We start from the raw sequence: 21,561 nt of genomic DNA on the forward strand, positions 1-21,561 counted from the left end.
CCCACGTCCATCATCATCACCAAAGACGTCGTCAAGGTCAAACAGAATTCAAAAATTTATTTTTTTCCCGCCAAAAATGTTTCAAATTATTTTTTTCGCGCCAAATTTTTCAAATTCATTTTTTTCCAAATTTTCAAAAGGTGTGAGATTCGCCGAGAGCAGTTCGAGCAGTTCGAGCAGCAGCAGCAGCGATCAGAGTCTGAGTCAGGTGGAAGATGGCGCTGGGGTGGTTGGCGGTGGCGGCCGGTCGTCGTTGCGCTGGACGGACGACGGCGAGGACAGCAGCAGCACTCTGCTCTGCTCCATGGTGGACAGAGCGACGCTGAACAAGCTCACCAAGGAGGACCTGCTCCTATTGTGGCAGGCGGCCGAGTCTGAATGGCTGGGCAAAGTCAGGGCCTTGCGCAAGCAGCGCGACATTCTCCAACTTCGCTATCAGCACGCCAAAGTCACAGCACAAGTCCAGCCGGCAGCCCAGTCAACCCAGTCTCCTTATCACCCTCCGGCAACACCTCCGCCGGCACCCACCATGAAGTTCTGATGAAAAGGTTGAAATTTAACATTTCCAATTTTCGGCGGGGGGATTTTCCAAACTCCCATTTCCTCTTCCCCCCCCCACCCCACCCCTCTATTCCTCCAGCCCCACCCTTTTTGATAAAGAAAAACCAATTTATGCAAACAACGAACACTCCCCCCCCCCCCCTCCACTTTGTTTTGACTTCTTAAGCAAGCAGTTGAGTCGCGGATTATTTGTAAATTACGATATTTATAAAAAGAAACTTTATCATCCCTATAATTATTTTAAAATTAAATCGATTTGTTTTGGGTTTTAATTAGAAATTAGTTTGTTTGTTTTTTGGCGGTGAAATTAGAAATTTCGAAATTTTAAACAAAAATACTATAATAATATATAATAATATAAGCCCCCGGAACTATTATTACTAACACACATCCCTCCTTAAACAAAATAATGTAATAATAATTTAATTCGCCAGTACTATATTATATAGAAATTTCGGATACACACACACACACACAAACGTGCGCAGAAAAAGCAAAAAAAAAATGTTTGGAATATTTTTCAAAATAAATAAAAAATAAGAATTTTTAGTCGCGGAGAAGACCCGGTCAAAAAATTAAAATTTCCAATTTTTTTAAAAATCTTTTTGCGAAATTTCGTCCGGAGTCTACTCACTTTTTTAATTATTGAAATTTGAAAGCCAAGATTTTAAATTTTAATTTAAATTTGCGAATAAAAAAAAATGAAGTAATAATATAATTTAAAAAAAATAATAAATAGATTCGTTGTGTTTGTGGGGGCATCGTTTGTTTATTCCTTGTGTGTGTGTGTGGTTGTGTGTGTCTTGGCAGCAGCAGCAGCAGAGAGAGAGAGTGCCTCTTTTGTTTCTTTTTTCTCCTTCACGTCTTCTATCTTCCTCATCTTTTATGCTTGGAACGCGCTCCTCATTTCCTCCGGCCCTCTTCCCCTCCACCTCTTTTTCCATCCCCTCAACCCTTGATACATATACAACATCAGCTTGATTATCACGCAGAAAATCGATAATCTTTTGTGGATGTTGTGTGTGTGTGGCGGTTACCGGACGGGAATTTGTGAGCGCGAAATTCAAACTTTGAAAACAAAACAAAAAATTTAATTAAAAAAACTTTAAAAAAAAAACTTTAATTAAAATTGCAATATTTTGATTGGGCTTCAAAAAAAAAAAAAAAAGACACGCCCTCTTTTTGATTCTCCTAATTGATTATTAGGGAAATTATTACTAATTGCATTGATACAAAATAAAATAACGATGAAATTGAAATTGTGTTGAATTTGTACATTTCAGCCAGAAACAAAAAAAAAACAAAAAAAATCAAATAAAAAAATAATAATAATAATTTGAATATACTGCAACTATTACCAAAAATAGAATAAAAAAATAATAAAAAAAAAAGTTTTATTTTGTTTGAAAAAGAAAATATCTAGTGAACGTCACTCGACACTTGTGTTTTGGGAAAATGTAAACCATTTCCTGTAATAAACATCAAATTCTTTTCTGGTGGTTTGAATGGCGTCATCAAAAGTCGTGATGGATAAGAAAATAGAACCGCAGGTCACCAGGTTCAAGTGAGTTGTTGCCTGCCTCTACCAAAAATTGACATTTGACGCTCTTGAACCAAAATCAACACAAACGCAAAAATTCCTTTTTCACGACGACGTCTAAGATTTGACGCTCACATGTCGGTGGATCGATTTTATTTTTATATTTTTCTCCAACAAATTTTTTTCCGTCTATTATAACATCCCCCAGTGGCGGAATGTCGTTTTGAATGGCGCGGTTGAAATCAAGTTTCGTCGGTTTTGGTGGGGGGTGACAATCAAAGCCCATAGCCCAGCCACGCCCGTCTCCTTCTCTCTACGCATTTGGAAAACGAGAGACTCTGCACTTTGTGAGCTCAGCAGAGAGTCTAGATAAACTCGCGTCCATTATTTGTGCGACAAATACTGCCAAGTTGCAGCGCTACACAATTTGCCGGAATTGGATGATGTATAGTATATACACGCAGGAGCAGCTCAGGGCCGGCACAGTGTGTTCACTGTCCTTGTTAGATAGACGGAGATATGGATCGGTTCAATATTTTTCACGACGGATCGATATGATTATCAGGGCCCAGCAGTATCTCATCAAATTCCTAAAGTCAATATTAAACAAAAGTTCACAATTCTTTTTTATTTAAATTTTTTAGGTGGCTGGGCTGGGCTGGGCTTTGGGGAATTTCTGAAAAATTTCCGGCTGTTACCGGTTTCTTTTTTTGGGAATCAAACCGGACGACGCGTGAATTTCATTCATCTACGTGTTCCTTGTGTATATAAAGAAAGATAGAAAAAAAATCCGGCGTGATAACGTGTGCGGGGTTTGGGGGGGCTAGTGGGACGTGATTTATACGAAATCTTTTTTTTTTTTTCTTTTTTGGGTTGGCTGTTATTACGTCGAATAATTCACGCGGGCCAAAACGACGGGCTGCTGTGTCCCGTTAAGAAAAGAATAAGAAAGAAGAAGAAGAAGAAGAAAAAAGGGGTCGTCGTCGTGTAATATAATTTATTTGGTGTCGTCTTTAACGACGGCCGCCAATGGCGCTGCTGCGTCGTCGTCAATGACTTTGGCCCCGGCTGCGTGTCGCCGGCCTCCGCCAGTCTCAGTCGAACCGCCGTGGCGGCCGCATGGTGTCGATTATTCTCTTCCGTCTCCTCCCGTCATCCTGATGGCCCGTTCAAGTTGATTCTGCCCAGCAGCCAAGCAAAGCTAAAAGGAACCAAATTTTCTTGTCAATTCTCCATCATAAATGTTGAAATTTCACGGGAAGAAAAACATTTTCTGCTGCCCGCTGCTCTTCGCCTTTTCACGTCTGACGCTCGTTCGCTGGTTGGCCACCAGTTTCATCGGCGGCGCGGTCATCGTCCTCTACCTCCTGCCCGCTTACCAGCACCGACAACAACAACAACATCGCCAGGTAACCTAACCAAAAAAAAGAGAAAATTCCATTTATTATTCCAAGGCTCGGTCACGACAAGTTGATTCGATTTCCGCTCACGCAATGTCCCGCTATCGAATTTTCAAAAAAAACGTCGTCATGACAACCGAAACCGCAGGTTCCGGCTCAACCACCCCGAGCGGAAGTTTCTTACGATTATGTGATCCATCTGTGAATTTTTCTTACAACAAGTTGAGAAATGTTTTGACATTTTTCACAAATAAATAACAAAAAAAAATTCCGCCCGGAAGAAAGAGAGAAAAAAGCCCAGGGTGTCGCTAACGGTTCCTGATTACTTTTCATTTCCAGTCAACGGACAGTTTCCCTTTACGTGAGCCAAAAGTCTCATCGTCTCGGCTGTCACCAACAGCAGCCCCACCTCCCATCGTTACATAGAAGAGGGTGGGGAGGAGATCACGGGCTATTCCCGCGTTCACTCTCCGTCGCCGACTTGTATTTTTGATATATAATAATATGTTTGGCTGCCTCTCTCACATCACATGCTGGGCACGTTTAGAACCGGAATTCCCTATCCCCAACTCTTTAGGGACTATATAGCAGCCCAGCTGATGGGCTCAAACTTTGAACCCAAAGAGGATCGATCCGCCGGATAGAAGCCCATCCTCTTTTTTTTTTGTTTAGTCTGTAAACAATTCAAATCCTATTTTTTTTTGTTTTGGCGCGCGCGCGCGGTTTTTTGGTTGGCCGATTCAAGGCAATCCATCACAGTTGAAAAACAAAATGGTCGGCAGCCATTACTGAGCTGCTATTAAATAGATATATACACATGCACCATTTACAGACTGTTTTGGAGCGTGTAAGAGACTCTGATGTTTGATGTGCTTCCGCTTATTTCCGGTCGACAAGTCATGGATGGAAAAAGCGGAAGAGCAAGGGGAGTAGGGGGGGGGGGGGCTTAAAGGATTTGATACCCCCTTCCGCTTCTGTTACATTTTCCCCCCGTTGATGATGGCAGAAAAGCCTCCTGGACCTTGGCGGATGTGTTTCATGACTTTTTTTTCTGGTTGCGTTTATTTCACGATGGATCCATTAGTGGGTGGAGTGGGGGATCCCTTTTAAATACCGGCCGGATTATTTATCCTTTTTACTTTGATTTATTCAATTCTTCTCTTTTAAATGTTGAACAAATAAGCGCCGCGGGCAGTTAAATATCGATTTGTCTTCTTCTTTTTACATGTAAAGGTCTCGTCGATTGCCGGCCTATCATCGCTGGATCAAGTTTTGTTGTTGTCCGACAACCGTCATCCGAGCGGCAACAACAACCAACAACAACAGGGGCAACAACAACAACAGCAGCACATCGTTATCCTGTACTGGACCAAATATTTCGAATACAACGACTTTGAAGTTGGGCTGGGGCGGACGCCGTTCACGACGGCCCAGTGTCCGCCAGAGCGTGGGACTTGCTGGACGACGACCGATAGGGGGTTGCTGAACCGAAGTCAGGCCGTCATTTTTCACGCCCGGGACCTCGATCCCGACGACTTACCTCCGCCCGGATGGCGTCGACCTCATCAGCAGTTCATCTTCTTCAATTACGAGTCGCCCGTCCACACGGACCTGGCCAAGTTGCGATTGTATTTCAATAATTACTTCAACCGGACCATGACTTATCGACGGGACTCGGACGTCGTCAGCCTCCACCCTTACGGCCGGCTCAAATGCCGGCCATCATCCGGCGACAGCGGCCGTTGTTTGAATTTCCCGCGCTTTTCTTCGTTTGAAAAAATGAACCAGACGACACCAGGGTGGGCGGAAGAGGAAGAATTCCGGATGGATTTGACGCAGAAGAAACGGACGGCGGCCTGGTTCGTCTCCAACTGCGTGACGGACAGCCGGCGGGAGTCGCTGGTTCGCAACCTGTCGCTCTTCATTCCGGTGGATATTTACGGCGAGTGCCACGGCGGCCACCAGTGCCGCAACCGGCCGGAATGCGACCGGATGCTCAGCCGCCATTATCGATTTTATTTGAGTTTCGAGAATTCCCTGTGCCCGGATTACGTGACGGAGAAACTCTACCGGGCCCTGGCTCACGACACGGTGCCGGTGGTTTACGGCGGAGCCGATTATTCCCTCTACCTTCCGGCCGGATCGTACGTCGACGCCAGGGATTTCGAGAGTCCGCAGAGCCTGGCCGATCACCTCAAGAAATTGATGAGCGACGATCGACTTTATCTCAAACATTTCACCTGGCGCCGGAATTACGTAGTCGATCCGGCGCCTTTAGACGGATGGTGTCAGCTCTGCCGGCTGCTCAGCCATCAGCCAAGCGCAACGGAAACCAAAACTTACCCGGACATTGCAGCCTGGTGGGCCGGACGAACTACAGCCAACAACCAATCCTGTTTTCCACCGCCCACTTCACTGGTGGACGAACCCCAAACCCCAACCCCGCCGGAAGATCCTTCCGTTTCGGCAGACTACGTTCGACAACTAGTCAACAAACTCCGTCGGATTATCATCTGACTCTTTCTCTCTATACACTCATCGATCGTTACCAAAAATAAAAAAAAATAAAAAAAGATAAAAGATTTCGGAGAAATTGACATTTTCTTTTGTGAATATTTTTGAATCCAGTGTTTGTATTATGCGGAATAATTTTGATTTGGATACTGTTTACGTTCAAATTTTTACGGTTAAATACAAAACGTCAGGGTTGTGATGGCCCTTTTATTAAAATATGATTCAACTGTCGTTATATTTTTCATTCAATTTCAACAGAATTAGATTTGTTTAAATTGGGACTGTTATTTCGGCCGCTAGATGGCGAGCTGGTCGCACAACACAAAAGTTGAATTTGCATACAACGACGTGGCTCTATCGTATTGACATGACAGGAGAACTTGTTTACGAATTAATATTCCGCCCCTAGAACGAGGAGATCGGATCCTTCTTTGCCTCTTCGCTTCTCTCGCTATATAATTGGGAAGATGGAACGAATGAAATAAGAGTACATTAGTGGTTTCTGTGCATGCTGGGGAGATCTTTTACTCTCTCTCACAACTTCCTGGTTTCCATAGGGACTCAACCACACAAATTAGATAACAATTTAGGCACAAATTGAACAAACAGTTTTTGATCCAAGTAAGTGGTAGTCTATTCTCTGAATTTGTCAAAGGTCTGGTTTTGAAGCTAATAAGGAACATTGCAGCATGTTGCCGAGCAACCACACAGTTATAGTGATGCACATTTCTTCAGTTGATACAACATTGAATCAATTTCTCCAGTAGGGTTTTTTTCCTGCCGTCAAGAGTCCTGTGAAATGGTCGTGATAAATGATGATGTATTTCCTCACCACCTTGAAAATGATGCCAATGGTAGTGATGATAGAAGCGAATCCGATCTTGGTAGCATCTCCCAAGTCAAGCAGTGGATTCGTGGATCATGCACAACTGAGCTGTTGAAAAGGAGGCTGCCGTTCCTGCAGTGGGCACCAACTTACACTTTTCGCTCAATCTTCCACGACTGCATAGCTGGCTTCACAGTTGCCCTGACAGCCATCCCTCAAGGAATCGCTTATGGAGCAGTTGCCGGTCTTCCTGTTGAAGTATTGCAACTCCAAACCAAATTTCCAGTTTACACAATAGTCAAGTTCTATTTTTAAAATCCTTTTTCCCTTTCGACAGTATGGATTATACACAGCGTTCGCTGGTCCCTTTGTCTACGCGCTGCTGGGTTCTGTACGACAGATCACCGTTGGTCCGACAGCTGTCATGGCCATTATGACGCATGAATACACATTAAAAGGTGGTGCACCTTACGCGATTGTCCTGTCTTTTCTGGCTGGCTGCATTGAGCTGATGGCCGGTCTTTTGAATTTGGGTAAGAGCCTTCAATTCGCAAATGCCATTTCTGAGATGACAAATGAATAATTGATTTTTTTTTCTCTCCCTTCCCACCCAATATGGGGTTTAAATAAATATATTGACTCCCGCAGGATGGATTATGGACTTTATTTCGGGACCCGTCATTTCAGGTTTTTGCTCCGCCGCTGCTGTCACCGTCATCGTGGCACAATTTAAAACGCTTTTGGGTCTCACATTCCCCGGCTCGTCTTTCGCCAAAGTCTTTCCAGGCATCTTCGCCAACTGGATGGATATCAGTTTATGGGATACCGTCCTCGGTTTTTCCTTCATACTCTTGCTGCTCCTTCTCAAGGTAGTACGTCGTTCGGACCGTTTTTTCATTTCCAATATAGTGCTGTAGTTCGCCCTGCATATAATAAGATATACGATAACTATTCGGCTCGTATTCTTTTCTCTGTGTTGTATAGAACCTGACTCTATTGAGGAAAACTTGCACCAACTGGAGTTGCCTTCGCAATCGACATGTTAGCAAGGCCATCTGGTTCGTGTCGACTTGTCGTAACGCTCTGGCCGTCATCCTCGGATGCGTGATTGCCTACTCGTTCGAGCTCTATGGATACCACCCGTTCAATCTCACAGGTTTAGTAGATGAACTTTTCATGAGTTTGACAGCTGCTCTCAACTTTTCGGGGTCCACGACGTTTATTTGATGGCTGTCCTTTTTGCTAGGCGAAATCAAATCGGGGGTGCCGTCCTTTCATCTGCCGCCGTTTAGTTTCGAGCGACCCGTATCCAATTCGTCCAACTCGTCCAATCCGGAATTCGAGTTGGTGACATTCGACACCATCTTGTCGGATCTGGGCATGGGGCTGGCCATGGTCCCCATCATTGCCATACTCGAGCAAGTGGCAATCGCCAAAGCCTTTTGTGAGTCTGAAATTATCTTCAAATCTTCCTTTTGAGTTTCTTTAGAATCATTTGATAATTTTTGATTTGATTTTCGACGGTTAGCCAACGGAGGGAAGACGGACTCGACCCAAGAGATGATCGCCGTCGGAATGGGATCGATATTTTGTTCCTTTTTCGGATGCCTGCCGTTGACGGCCTCGTTCTCTCGCAGCTCCGTCATGTCGGCCAGCGGAGCGAAAACTCAATTCGCCAATTTCTTCAACGGTATTCGATTTTTGAAAATATTTCGAATTTTTTTGAAAAATTTGAATTCTCACCCTCCCGCTTTGATTTCTGTGCGCGCAGGCTTTGTGATACTGATAGCCCTGAGCTTTTTGATGCCGACTTTTTATTACATTCCTAAATCCGTGCTGGGTGCGGTCATCATAGTCGCCGTCTACTCAATGGTTGAATTTGATGAAATTCTTCCCATGTGGAGAGGAAGAAGTATGCACCCTTGGTCTAAATGATTCACCCCCCCCCCTTTCAAGAAGAGGATCTTATAATTGGGTTTTGATTGCCGTTTTCATTTGCAAGGGATCGAGTTGATACCGTTCGCCACCACATTCTTCTGCTGCTTGCTAATCAACATCGAGTACGGCATCTTAGCCGGAGCCTTGATCCATTTGCTCTTGCTGGCGCACGAAGCCACCCGGACGAAATCCAGTTACATCCGCTACAAGGTTTGTAGATGAGGGGGAGTGGGGATCTAAACGAATTTGTGCGCAAGTAATACGGAACTCACTCTGACACATTTCGATTGTGTGTGTGTTGTCGCCCAGCAGCAAGGTGTAGGCGAGCGTATCATTCTCAGGGCTGATCGCAATCTCTACTTCCCCACCGTGGAGAGATTCCGGCAAGCACTCGGCAGGATTGCCAGCGACAATCCCAACGAGTCGACTCCTAGGAGTATCGTGATCGACATGAGTCGCGTCAGCCAAGTGGATCACACTTCACTCAAGGTGAAATTTGTCCCCCATACAAAGCCAAGCCAACTATCCGCAATTGAATGTGAAATTCTATTTTTCTTTTCGTGTTATATAATACTAGATGCTAAAAGCAATGCTGTCCGTCTGGGACAAGAAAGGCGAGCGATACTCTTTCGCCAATGTCAGTCCGGATCTCGAGAGAAATATGCTGGCCGTCCTGCCAGCCGGAATCAACATTTTAAGGGTCCGCACCGACTCGGCCGACAGCGACGAGAATGCCGAAGAGGCCGGAGCCTTGCTGGCGGTTTCGACTTGCGGAAAAGACGGCGGACAACGCGCCTAGCCCAATAAAGTATTTCCATAACGGTTTTTATTCGGGGTGGGGCGGAATAACTTAAAAATCTCCATATCAAAGGGATAATTTTTTTTTTTTTTTTTAAATAACGAGTTGCAACAAATAATTTAAGCCAATAACTTTTGTTAGGGAATTAATTTTTATCGAAAATATAGCGCAGTACCAAAAAAAGTACAGTGACAAAATTTCAAAAAAAAAAGCTGGCAAATTTGTTAAAAAATATTTATTTGCCTTTCATATTGGATTTTTCTAATTTTAAAAACTTTTTCTTTAAAAAAAAACGAGTCTCTGGCCAGCCCTTTTTTTTTTTTAAATCACTGCACAATCTCCTACTACATTAATCCAGTTTTGCACTTAGATCAAAATTTCGCACATCATTTTTAAAAACGAATTTTTCTTTGCCTCCAGTTATTCTTTTTATTTGTTGCGTTAAGTTTCAGTTGTTAGCGGGCCGGATTGATTGAGAATTCGAGTAAATCTTTAAGAAGCTCTCAGACAGATTTCTTGAACCCGATGCCCCTCCTTTTGTTACCCAAGACTAGATATCTTTTGATTCCCATGGCTGAAAGGCAGAGAAAAATAAATGCCTTATTGTATTGAAAAATAGACTTTTCTTTCTCTCTTTCTCTCTCTTGCTTTGTTGCTTTGATTGGATGCAAATATTTCCCTATTCCCATTCTTTTCATTCTCACAATGACCTAATTTTCTATGTGTAGGAAGGGGGAATTCCCGTTCTCTTTTCTTACAAAAGAATATTTTATAACTCTGCACGCACTTGGGAACAAAACACTAGATCGTTCGTTCGATTTTTTACAACGATTGGCTCCACACATGTCGTACCAAAAAGGGCCGTAAAACGTTGAAGCCTGAAATTGAAACCCGTCGGATCTATTCTTTTAAGGGCGCAGTATAGTGGATAGCCGTATAAAAATGTGAAACGAATTCAAACAAAAACCTTTTTTTTTATTTCTTTTTGGCCTGTCTTCCGCTTGTCCCATCTCGTGTATTTGTGTTAAACTTGAAAGCCATTATCATCAAAGTTTGCTGTACTCGACGGCTAAACGCGATGGTCTCGGACTCTGTCCCACCCTGTGAATTGTGGCGTATTCGCGCTCGCCTTCCGGACGATCTTCCAGAGCGTAGAAAGTTTTACGCCGAGATTGCCGAAGTAGTTCGATCCGCATTCTTTGCGAGGAGTCTGTCCGGTTCAAGTTATTTTCGACGACTCGATTGCGCCGAGCCTGTATCGACCTAGAAACAATTTTTTTTAAAAATCCCGTAATTTGATTGCACTAAATCTCATTTTGTTTCCAATTTTTCACCTCGATTCGCAGAGAAGGACGACGGCCAGAGCGAATATCAGAATCGAAACCACACAAGCCACAATGATGGCAAGTTGCGACAAGTCCAAATCGTTGGGAGGCGGATCTAAAATGTACACACACAGAAAATGAATGGTGTGGCCAATTTTACTGTTGTTCTTTTCCCTGGGAAAAAAATTTGCGAAAAACTTGCCGCATAGGGGAACGAACCCTCGCCACGTTCCGTTAGATTGGCAAACCACCACCGTGTCATTATTATTTGGCTGCGCAGCGTCGGTCGACGGGTGAATAACTCGTTGGCCGAAATTGCAGCGCATAATTGCTTTCGTCCCGATTTTGTAGCGTCCGCCGGATAATTCCGTTTCGTTGTAAGCGACATTGAACCGTAAGTGCAAGTCGTTATCGGAATGGTTGGATTGTGGGATCAAAGACCTGCATGTTGCCACTGCATGTCTCGAGGGGGGGAAACAACTTAATTGTATATGCAACATTTTCTTCAAAAAATTAATTTCTAATTGATAGGAATGAGACTAACCGCAGTTCGGCGGAGTTCCTGTCCAATTTTTCGTGATCGCATTGCAAATTCGTGTCGAATTTTCTAATTCCGTGTCGATCATTTGGTGAGCAGGATTTTGGCATCTGTAAATTATTTCGGTTCCAATGTCGTACGTTTGGTTTCTGGTCACGTTCTTCCCGTCTATTTGAACGAACGTCCCGTCCAGGATATCCGGTCTGTTACAATTTCCTTTTGGGGACTCTGTAATGAAATCATTATTTTGAATTATTAACCAGTGAACTTAATCAGATTCATATTTTTTTTAATGAATTTTCGGATAATTCGAAAAAGTCACCTCCGGGATCACATCGAGGAGTGACATTCAAAGTCCCGTTGTTGCAAATGTACTTTGATAATCCGTGAGCTGGCCGGTAGGATTGGTTGCATTCAAGGATCACGTTTTCTCCGTGAGAGATTATTGATCCATTGGGAGCATCCCGAATGACCCCGTGATCCACCAATGGTACATTGCAGGAGGCTTTTGAAAATGTTCAAAAGGAGACATAAGCCATTGAATTCATGAAAATGGCAAATGATTGAATTGGATATTTACCCAGACATTGAGGTGGATTTTTACTCCAGCGTCCGTTCATCTCGCAAACAGCTTCGCTGGCTCCGATCTGCTTCATATTTGTATGGCAGCGATAAACGATGGTCCTGCCCACCTTTGACATTACCAGCGGAAGGTTCTGAGTGGCATCGATCCATCCATTTGGGAATGGTCCCGGAGCGCTGCAATGTACTTCTGAATATTACAAGGAGGGAAAAAAGCGAAAAAACAAAAACAACATTGTGGCACAATAAGGATAAAAGCTTGCAAGGAGAATTGTTGTTGCCATGTACAACTACCGCCAAGTTTTCCGTCTGATGTCCCGAGTGTGCTGCTGGTCTCCATCAAGGTCGTGATGATGTTGGTTGTTTGACACTTTATTTCAACCAGGACCGCAGTACTTGCAATCAGCACTAATGCGATTAAATGGCAATGCATCTTTCCTGATTGCTGTAGAAATGAACACTGGAGAAATTAAAACAAATTAGATCGTGAACAACAACAAAAAGGAACATCGGCGTATATACACTATCAGAACCGGAAGTCGGTGGGTTTAGGTATTGCATTTCCTTTTTCTGATGGGTCTACGGGTCTCACCATTAGATCTAGGGAATCCGTCTAGCTTATTCTCGTGTAATATATTGACTTCTTTGTTGATATACAACGACTTTGATCGATTGAACTTGGTTTTATGAAGCCAATTACGACCGACATTGAGGAAGAATCGGCCATCCGACCGAGAGATGTTGGATCATAATTGAAAAAGAGAATGAATAATGTGTGTAATAAAATATTCATGTGCAATACATACGAAAAATGCGCCATTTTTAGCAGCAGCTTGTTTAATCAATCAAAATAATAATAATCAATCGGCATCTGCGCGTGATAGTAGATTGAAATCTTGCCGCTAGATGACAGGAAGCCGTCATCCATAAGTTTTGTCTGCTGCATTTTGGGCTCATAATTGTTGATTTATTGTTGCTTACTTGCTGCAATCTTTGTGAGCTGTTTACGTAGTGCGACAAAACGGGAAGCACAAGGATATTTTCATGGCTAGCCATGATTTCTCCAAACATTCGAAAACCATTTTTATTTTCACATTTTCTTTGGTTCTGCTTCATTGGCTGGGTAGGTTGAAACAACAGAGTTCTGTTCATTAGCATCTTTTAACAAACCTGTGCATTTTAACCCCTCGCAATTCAGTCTGCGCTGGAAAAATCATAAATGAAGCCGACATGTCTTCCTCGTACGTTGAAGAGGAGCATAACGTGGATGACCATGAACTTGAACCTGTCAAACATCATCTAGAAATATTACCAGAAGCCCCTCTCACAGGTTTTGCACTCGTTAAAAGGGTAGATGAGACTCTCAACCTCACCTGCCAAGTCGTCAAAGAATCTGGACCATTTGTCAAATTTCAGCTAGAGTGGCACTTGCCACAGCACAGTACAAATCGGTATGTCAAATTTGCAGACAACATTCATAGCGCCTGCTCTGCTGCGTTGCCCAAATCCTAATGCCACATATTCTTTTTGAAACACAGCATGCATAATATATTCAACAAGCCAGGAGCTATCAACACCCTTCACCTGACAATCACAAAATTACAGGAGTCTGATAGCGGAAAGTACCGTTGTGTTGCCAGAGGTGAAAAGCTAACACAGCTTCAGCATTCAGTTGATATTAGTATATTGCCAAGTAAGTGTATTAGATTCTTTCTATTTCTAATATATTTTATACTAGATGGTTTATGTTGAATTTTAAAACATTCAGGAAAAGGAACTTGTGGAGATAATATGTTTATGTGTTCTTCCAAATCTTGCATACCCCAACGATACAAGTGCGATGGCACTTCCGACTGCGGTGACGGAGCAGACGAATCCAGAGAAATTTGTGGTAAATATTGCCATTTTTTTATAGGTTGAAAAAAGTTGTTAAAACAATTAAGAAAACCTAATTTTTTCCCAGGTGAATCGCCATGCGACGGAAAACTGCACTGCGACGATGGCAGATGTATATCGAAGAAAGTCTGTTGCGACAAATACTACGATGCTAACTGTACGGCAACCTACGAAATCCCGTGTTGCGGCAAGCTGCTCAATTTCCTGGCGCCAGACTTTCCCCTGCAGACACACCATCAGTTTCACGAAATCGGTTTTCTCCAGTCTACAATGTATACGATTATAGGTATCGCCTTTGTGTATATAAAACTTCATTATCGTCCAGTCTTATTCCAGGTTTATTTTGTTTGATTGACAGGTTGTGCCGTGGCGTTCGTTTTGATCGTTACCTTCACGGTTATTACCGTTTGTCGTGTTCACATGCGGCGCTCCGCAATACCCAACGCTTATTCCGCATACCGGTCCGACACTCGTGTCTGGAGTGATCTTGACTCTTACTTGGCAACGTCAAATAACCGCTGGACACGTGGATTGCTCCGCTCGGATTTGAGTCGATCGCCCGGTCTGGTTTTGAATTCGTACGGCGATCCAGGCGGCCCTGGACCCAACACAAGTCTCTTGGTCACGTACAACATCAACAATGGTGTCCAGCTGATGGGTCGACCCGTCGAGCCACCGCCCTATGAGGAAGTGGCGGCCGGTGGACACGGCGGCGGTAATCGAGACGAGCCGCCACCTCCTTATGTTTCCCGCGAGAATCTCAGCACGAACGACTGGTCGGCCGCCCGCAATGTCACCAGCTGTCAACACAGCAGCAACAACAATCCTAATAGTAGCAGCAGTAGCAGCAATGGGCCGTTCCTCTCGGCCATTTTCTCTCTTTTAGTCAATAACTCACAGCCACTACCCGGCCAGCAGCCACAGTTGGGCGATCGAGTCGTTCCGCAACCCCCTCCGCCCCTGGAATTGGCCGCCGAGCGTGTTGAAGAAGACAACAACAACGGCGATATTAATGGTAACAATACGGGACAGATCTGGGTCAGACCCAACTCCAATAACCGCGCACAGCCGAACCCGGATACCACCACCAGCACGACGGAACGAACGTCGAGGATGCATCCCGACCCTCCTGGTAGTCCACCTCCTCCTTCTTCTTAATAGCTCCTCACAAAATTACTTTTAAAAACTCTTTGAAAAAACAACAACAAAACATGAAAAAAAATCATATCTAATCTCTTAGACGTATGTCTGTGTGTGCAAAAATATGAACTGTTTTTTAACGGCACATATGAACTTTTGACCTCGATCGCCAGCAGACAACAACAACAAAGAATTCTCTGTTTGGCAATTTTTCACTTTAATGATCAAAACTATTTTCTCCCTCCCGTTTCTGACGATGACGTGTGCCAATCTCTTGTACAGTATTTTAAAAATTCCTTCCCGTTCTGATTTTTGTTACTTTTTGAATTTCTTTTTTTAAGACCCAAACAAAAATATTTCTTCTTTTTTTCTTTTTCAAAGAACAATTTTGCGTGTCAGTGTTTGTAAAGCTTTTAGCAAAAGAAGAAAACAACGTTTAACTGTGTCCGAATAGACTAATGAAATTATATTTAACCCCTTTATACTCTTAAACTTGTATTGCGAAATAGGCCGTTTTCCAGGGTTTTCCAGGGCTATTTCATCGATCATTCCGCTTTCTCCACATATCGTCCAGGAGTGTAATTATACGCCGAAATAAATATTGGAAAACTCTCCAGGAAGAAATCATCTGTGACATCATTGGTACGTATACGTATAGCATGCAGAGTTAAAAGATAAGGAAAAAAGGACTGTGTTCCGCTCTGCTGAACTTTAATAACTGCAGGACGATGCCTCAGACGAACTCGGTACACAAAATAGGAGCCAGGTAAGAAAGAACTCGTGAGGTAAAGAACTCATCTCGTGATGATGATGATGATGATGATTGAAGCACGACGAGTCCCAGTGAACCAAATATAACGGAGAGAGAGACTGCTGTGTGCACCTCCAGATAGTTTGTGCGTGGAAGTATCAATTAAAGTTTGACTGTTGTTCTATGCGTTGTATGTGTGTGTATATACCCAAGATGGCCTCAATTGTTGCTCGGGGTCGAGCACCTAAATGGAAGGAGCTAGCTAGAGGTTGGCCTCGAGCTCTCTCATCAGAGGCCTCGATTCGTTACCGCCCGTTTCACGAAAAACGCCTCTTTTTCGTTCGTTCAAACCCACCGTGTTTTTTTTTTTTCCTTCCTACCCATCGATGATTTACCACCACGTGTTTCACGGTGGGAATCGAGGCTAGTTGGTCCCCGTAGCTCGAGTATAAAAGCAGCAGACTTTCGGCTTAGAATTCACACAACAACTTGTTCATTCATTTGATCAACAACTCCTCTCCGGATTCTCTCTCTCAAACTAAACAATGGCATCCAAGCTGGTGAGTTTCAACTTAAAATTGAGTTTCATTCTATTTCAAAGTAGTAGAAAATTTTAAAAAATTGAATTATGTTTTCTTGTAGGTTTTGGTCACCTTGTTCCTCGCTGCCGTCGTGGCTGCCGCATCGGCCCGCCCCCGATTTTTGGCCATCCCCATCGAAGACATCCAGTTCCTCCGCGGACCCGCTCCTTATGCAGGATTCGCCCCACAACAGCCTGCACTCCGCGTCCGCCGTGCCTCTCGTAATCATTCATTTCTTTGTTTTTAAAAAAATTTCCAATCGTGTGTGCTTATATGATTTCATTCGTTTGCAAAGCCATCGATGAGGAACGCCAAGGAGCAGCCTCTCAGCCCCGTGCCAGCAGCAGCTACGGCGGTAATGACTACGTCGATTACGGAGCCTACACCGGTGGAAACGGAGCTTTCGGCTGGTACTCTGACCACCCCGTCGGCAACAGCGGCAGCGGCGGCTATTAAAAATGTATATGTCACGAAGACATAAAGGCCCGCGATCCTCTCAACTTGAACGTTTAATCGATACAAGACGACCAACTCTCTCTCACCAGCCTTATTAACATCTCCTTAACTATTATGAAAACAGTCACTCTGTTTTTTTGTTTTTGTTTTATTTGGTTATTATTATTCCACATTTTCAAACATGTTCGACGTTTCACTGCTGAGCAGTCCGTTGTTCCCATCATCTTCGTTCGTGCTGTTTGATGTTGTTTAATTGAATTGTTGCCTGGGCGACGACCATCTTGTCTGGCGAAAATACAACGCGGCGCGCGTATCCACACGACAAAAACGAAAAATGAAAGAAATGCCCAGTTGTCTGTTTTATTTTGGTTTCATTTCCCTTGACAGCAGGAACTGCGAGAGTCAATAAGCGATGTCTGACGTGACTGCGAACCTTACCTGGTGGGGCGGTTCACTGCAGCCGTGAAAGGGGGATAATTATCCCCCGAGAGAGTTTCAAAAAGGCATCGCGTTTTCCCGTTGCCAAGGGTAACCAAAGGCCCGACCAGAAAGGTATAATATTAATTCACGTCATCTACACAGCCCTCAATTGAAAATAGAGTCATTCGCAGTGCTGCGTCCTACTCGGACGCCAGCTTTTCCAAAAAGTTCTCAAATTGCCATTAGTTGATTTCATTTATTGCTTCTTTATACCCGCGGTGTGCAGCTCCATCATCATCGTACATCGTCCCGCACTCAAAATTAAAAGACAGAGGACACGCCTTCTTCCACTTCGGTGCTGCTCCCAAACGGCGGGGTTCAGCAACCATTTTCGTCGGGTAAAACATTTGGATCGTTACACTTGGCCTTGATTTATATTTTATGTATCAATTGGTTGTTGCGTAAACTAAGACGGAGAGAAAGACGTTCCGGTTTTGTCGAAAGTCAACCTAGTTACGCTAGCTAGAGACAAGCAAAACAACAATCTCTCGGTGTGTGTGACGTTCTTCTTGTTTCTTCTCTCCCCCGATTTCCCTTCACACTGTCTCGAGCGATGATTTCAGTTGTAAATGGAGGTAAAATGTATAAACTCTAGTGTCAATACCAAATTGCGGTCAACTATCGTACATTTGCGTGACCAATTGGACCAATGCAAACAGCAAGTGCTTGAACTCAATTCGCTTCAATTCGAGTTTCGGGCTAAACTCGGCTCGTTATTGCGCAAAATGGAGAAAGAAAACGTTCTGACCCAGAGAGTAACCCCTTGTGGTGTCACTTTGACAGATACTGAGACCCAGACGTGTGAACTTCTTCCACGGAGATGGAACTCTGATCTCAGCCTGGATCTCGATGGCAAGTCAAATGGGAAGCGATATCAAAGAGTGGAGAGGAGTGATCTGGCTTCCTTCTGCATTTCGTCAGAGGCCATTGTGGCCCCTCCAATTATACGCCAACCTTCCCAGAAGAAAACATCTTACAAGTCCAAATTCACAAATAGACTGGATGTGAGCAATCATGGAATGGGCAAAAATCAGGTGGAAAATCTCTTGCTCTCTGACCTGGGTCTCACAAGCCAAGCTCCAGACTTCTCACAAAGTGAATTCAACCTCAGCAGCGATGACCACTGGTTGAAAGAGAATCAGAAGCAGCTGGGAGGTAGAGTTCGATTCCTCAGTCATGAGGATAATGCAGGCGGTTTCAATGATGAAGAGGAAGATTTGGAGGGCATGAAAGACTTGCCTCAACAAAGCCAGATATTCCATTCCCACAGCGGTAGCTGGGCAACATTGACTCATTCTGAACGTGATTTTTCTGAGCTGGATTCTTGCCTCTCACTCAACTACCAAGAACGCACAGAACCCAAGTTCTTCACCAGCAGTACTCCCTACAAAAATCTTCGTTCCAAATTCAAGCAAAGTGTCTCTTTCCACGGTTGTCAATCATTTCTGTAGTTTTTTTTTTACATCTTCCCAAGGCATCACAGGCTTACTAACATATATATTTCAAATTTTTCTATAGACTTGCTGCCATCCAAAGCCACCCAAAGTATGCCGAACTTGCAGAAACAAAACCATTCCGGAGGGGAAATCAACCATTCAAACGCACGTCGAGCCCTGCCCCTGTCATCAAACACAGACATTAGTAACTCGAACAAACGGCATTCCCTGACTAATATGGAGCAACGTCCTCACAGCTTCAACGCCACTCGTCGCTCGTCTCTTACGGGTCTGTTCTTATTTTTTATCTGTCATTCCATCGACCATGTGTGTTTACTGATGGTTGTGTTTCTTTTTATGTAGGAGACATCGAGAATGGCCCTTATGTGCCATCGGCTATTTCCAGTCTGTTTCTCGGCGGTCGAGTTAAGGCACTTCATGGCGGTCATTTAGTTGTTACTGGAATTGTGTGGTACCGTGGGAAGCTGCCCGGTATTACCGAAGATATTGTGGGTATCGAGATTGACCAAGTTGGACTTGGAGGCGATGGCACTTTCCAGGGTCATCGTTATTTCCGCTGGTACGTTGTTTCTTTTCTCCCTGCCATAAAACTTTGACATTTGATGTATTCTTTTCTTTTTTTCTGTTTATAGCGCTCCGGGTCGTGGACTGTTTGTGCCATTCCGTAAAATAATTATGGCCTGGCCTACTCATCCGCAGTAAAAAAAAGAAAAAAACAAAAAAGACGTGACTCGATGAACGCCAAGCAGGTTCCGTCCTGGAAAGATAAAAACATATAGATTGTGTGCCATGGTGCTATTGATATTTTTATTGCCCCCAATATCCACCTATCTAGTCGTTCGCCGAGTCGTCGTTCAAACAACAAACATACTCTTTCTACTCTGGCAAAATTCAATTACTTCTTCTTAACTGGGACGTCTTTATTTTCTTTGCCCTTCTCTGTCGTCGCAGATATGTTATTTTCTTGACATGTCACCGTGATGTCATGCGCGGGCGGCAGCCAACAATGGGAGCGGTTGGGATTTCTGGGTTAAGGCGCGTTTGTTTTTCACTGGGAGAATTGTCCCTGATTCGTGAAAAGGTATAACCGGCGACTGAATTCACCACCCAGAATAAAGTTTTCGTGTTTGTCAAGGTGCCCTAGCGACCGTCTCTTTCCTCAAGTGAACGATGGCGTGCTCCACCGTCATCTTGACCTCCTTGTTATTATTCCGTCTCCCTGTTGGCCATTTCGTGAAATCTCCATCAGAAAATTCTTTTTTCTTCATTCCGGAAAAACAAAACAAAAAAAAAAACTAGTCGACGTAGACGTTTGTTGTCCTCAATTGATCCATCCTTTTTCTAATTATATTTTTTTTTCTTGTTATCCTGGGTGCTGAACCCTGGGCCAACATGTCCATGTAGATGGGTTTTTTTTGGAAGGTAGTCTGTTAAACCTTTTTCCCATTCCAAATTCGATCTAGGAGAGTTTTTCATGATATTCTACATTTTCACAAATAACAGATCCCGTTTCTTTCTCTCTCTTCTCTCCGTCATGATACTGTGTGCATAGATGAGTGATTAGCCATTTATTATTAAACGTTGTTCGTACCTTTAATTGTTTTGACCGAGAAATGTACACACCCCAGGGAATGAAATAACCTCATGACCCCAAAATTTTATCTAATTTTTTTTTTCTTCTTCTTTCAGTTTGAAAATACACTCACGGAAATCGTCAATCTAAAGACTATCTTCCGTTTGCTTTGCCGTATAGAACGAGGAGATTAAGTTGCAACAAATTCAAATTTTTATTTTATAATATTTATTGTATTTCTTTTTCATTTTTTAGAGTACCAGCTCCATCATTGTTTGTCAAGAGGTTATAGAGTATGCTAAATTGGTTAATAGTTATCCCTCTTTGTAAACAGTTATATGGAGAACTCCTTTCGACAAAAACGTAACAAAACAAAGAAATTTGGTGTCGTGAAAAATTGGGGACTGTTAATCGGGTGAGTCCACTCTGGCTGCTGGGGCTGCGGTCGTGCGGTTTTGTATTTTTGTACTAACATTATTTCTTTTATTGTGGGCGTTCACCACCGAAAGGCTTATCAAAGGGGAAGTCCATCCTATCAAGAAAGAATATCAATGGGTCATTGTGAAAAAAGCTATAAAACTCCACATCTTAGAAACTAATTTTATAGGTTTAACCTAGTTTAGATGATTTTTATGATGATGCGAGGGGTAAGAACTCACTTTGGGAAGTCGGGGAAGGCGAATCTCGATTCCATGCTCTGGTTGTCGTCTAGTACAATTTCTCTGGGGCCAAAACCCTGGAAATAGCCTTGGCCGTCGCTACCTGCGTCGTTTGCCTCGAAATCGTGTTGTTTGCCGAACGCTTCCTTGGGTGGATTGAAATCACGGCCTTCCAGTTGCTTCATCAAAACCTCAACGGGCTCTTCCCGAGCTCCCTCTCTTGCTTCCGATTGAACTTCCGGCATGTCCACTCGATCCTGGAAGTCTTCATCCAACGCAGAAGGCCAACCTGTCAAGACACGACCGGAAATGGCCGGAACGAGGACTGCGAGGGCGAGTACCTTTATAGAGGAGGAAATCGAAATCATTTCCGCACACGTTGGTATATCTTAGTTAAGTAACTTTGAAACTAAAATTGAAATGACTTACTTTGAGTAAAATGTTCATCTTTAGATTTTGTGTTGTTGCGCTGATGTCGACGGATGTCTGATCCACTGGAAACCGCACCGGGCCTTTTTATACCGAAATACGGAGAGATTTGTCCA

General features: G+C 43.6%; 7 protein-coding genes across 10 annotated transcripts in view; 4 read left to right on the forward strand and 3 right to left on the reverse strand.

The window, feature by feature from the left end:
- Positions 1 to 21,561, reverse strand: part of LOC124349621 (LIM homeobox transcription factor 1-alpha-like) — a 947,038-nt gene that overhangs the window by 797,644 nt on the left and 127,833 nt on the right. The window lies entirely within an intron of this gene.
- On the forward strand, positions 3,178 to 6,232 carry LOC124349673 (alpha-(1,3)-fucosyltransferase C-like). Its single transcript, XM_046800450.1, has 2 exons — positions 3,178 to 3,510; positions 4,735 to 6,232. Exons 1-2 carry the CDS (start codon positions 3,343 to 3,345, stop codon positions 6,016 to 6,018), a joined length of 1,452 nt encoding a protein of 483 aa, XP_046656406.1. The 5' UTR covers positions 3,178 to 3,342; the 3' UTR covers positions 6,019 to 6,232.
- Positions 6,342 to 10,216, forward strand: LOC124349531 (sodium-independent sulfate anion transporter-like). Of its 3 annotated transcripts, XM_046800216.1 has the most exons (12): positions 6,342 to 6,636; positions 6,780 to 7,099; positions 7,179 to 7,374; positions 7,490 to 7,710; positions 7,826 to 7,997; positions 8,088 to 8,285; positions 8,370 to 8,531; positions 8,613 to 8,753; positions 8,844 to 8,989; positions 9,092 to 9,268; positions 9,357 to 9,587; positions 10,025 to 10,216. In XM_046800216.1, exons 2-11 carry the CDS (start codon positions 6,815 to 6,817, stop codon positions 9,576 to 9,578), a joined length of 1,920 nt encoding a protein of 639 aa, XP_046656172.1. In that variant the 5' UTR covers positions 6,342 to 6,636; positions 6,780 to 6,814; the 3' UTR covers positions 9,579 to 9,587; positions 10,025 to 10,216. The 3 variants fall into 3 exon arrangements, with proteins under 3 accessions (XP_046656172.1, XP_046656170.1, XP_046656171.1); XM_046800214.1 differs by having other exon boundaries at positions 9,357 to 10,216; XM_046800215.1 differs by having other exon boundaries at positions 6,783 to 7,099; positions 9,357 to 10,216.
- Positions 9,864 to 12,768, reverse strand: LOC124349690 (sushi, von Willebrand factor type A, EGF and pentraxin domain-containing protein 1-like). Its single transcript, XM_046800483.1, has 8 exons — positions 12,546 to 12,768; positions 12,318 to 12,483; positions 12,022 to 12,213; positions 11,764 to 11,946; positions 11,448 to 11,669; positions 11,106 to 11,357; positions 10,913 to 11,018; positions 9,864 to 10,841 (listed from the first exon to the last, which is right to left on the reverse strand). Exons 1-8 carry the CDS (start codon positions 12,582 to 12,584, stop codon positions 10,625 to 10,627), a joined length of 1,377 nt encoding a protein of 458 aa, XP_046656439.1. The 5' UTR covers positions 12,585 to 12,768; the 3' UTR covers positions 9,864 to 10,624.
- LOC124349610 lies at positions 12,967 to 17,169 on the forward strand. Of its 2 annotated transcripts, XM_046800359.1 has the most exons (9): positions 12,967 to 13,146; positions 13,222 to 13,474; positions 13,562 to 13,716; positions 13,792 to 13,914; positions 13,987 to 14,205; positions 14,278 to 15,701; positions 15,784 to 16,370; positions 16,453 to 16,612; positions 16,687 to 17,169. In XM_046800359.1, the coding sequence occupies exons 1-6, from the start codon at positions 13,068 to 13,070 to the stop codon at positions 15,075 to 15,077; spliced, it is 1,629 nt and encodes a 542-aa protein (XP_046656315.1). In that variant the 5' UTR covers positions 12,967 to 13,067; the 3' UTR covers positions 15,078 to 15,701; positions 15,784 to 16,370; positions 16,453 to 16,612; positions 16,687 to 17,169. The 2 variants fall into 2 exon arrangements, with proteins under 2 accessions (XP_046656315.1, XP_046656314.1); XM_046800358.1 differs by having other exon boundaries at positions 14,278 to 16,370.
- On the forward strand, positions 17,684 to 20,739 carry LOC124349693. The gene is made up of 5 exons (XM_046800486.1): positions 17,684 to 18,758; positions 18,846 to 19,052; positions 19,127 to 19,343; positions 19,417 to 20,551; positions 20,613 to 20,739. The coding sequence occupies exons 1-4, from the start codon at positions 17,897 to 17,899 to the stop codon at positions 19,484 to 19,486; spliced, it is 1,356 nt and encodes a 451-aa protein (XP_046656442.1). The 5' UTR covers positions 17,684 to 17,896; the 3' UTR covers positions 19,487 to 20,551; positions 20,613 to 20,739.
- On the reverse strand, positions 20,839 to 21,529 carry LOC124350139. The gene is made up of 3 exons (XM_046801160.1): positions 21,446 to 21,529; positions 21,017 to 21,357; positions 20,839 to 20,889 (listed from the first exon to the last, which is right to left on the reverse strand). The coding sequence occupies exons 1-3, from the start codon at positions 21,461 to 21,463 to the stop codon at positions 20,841 to 20,843; spliced, it is 408 nt and encodes a 135-aa protein (XP_046657116.1). The 5' UTR covers positions 21,464 to 21,529; the 3' UTR covers positions 20,839 to 20,840.

The sequence above is a fragment of the Daphnia pulicaria genome, chromosome 7 (assembly GCF_021234035.1).
Source record: "Daphnia pulicaria isolate SC F1-1A chromosome 7, SC_F0-13Bv2, whole genome shotgun sequence".
Taxonomy (NCBI): Eukaryota; Metazoa; Arthropoda; class Branchiopoda; order Diplostraca; family Daphniidae; genus Daphnia; species Daphnia pulicaria.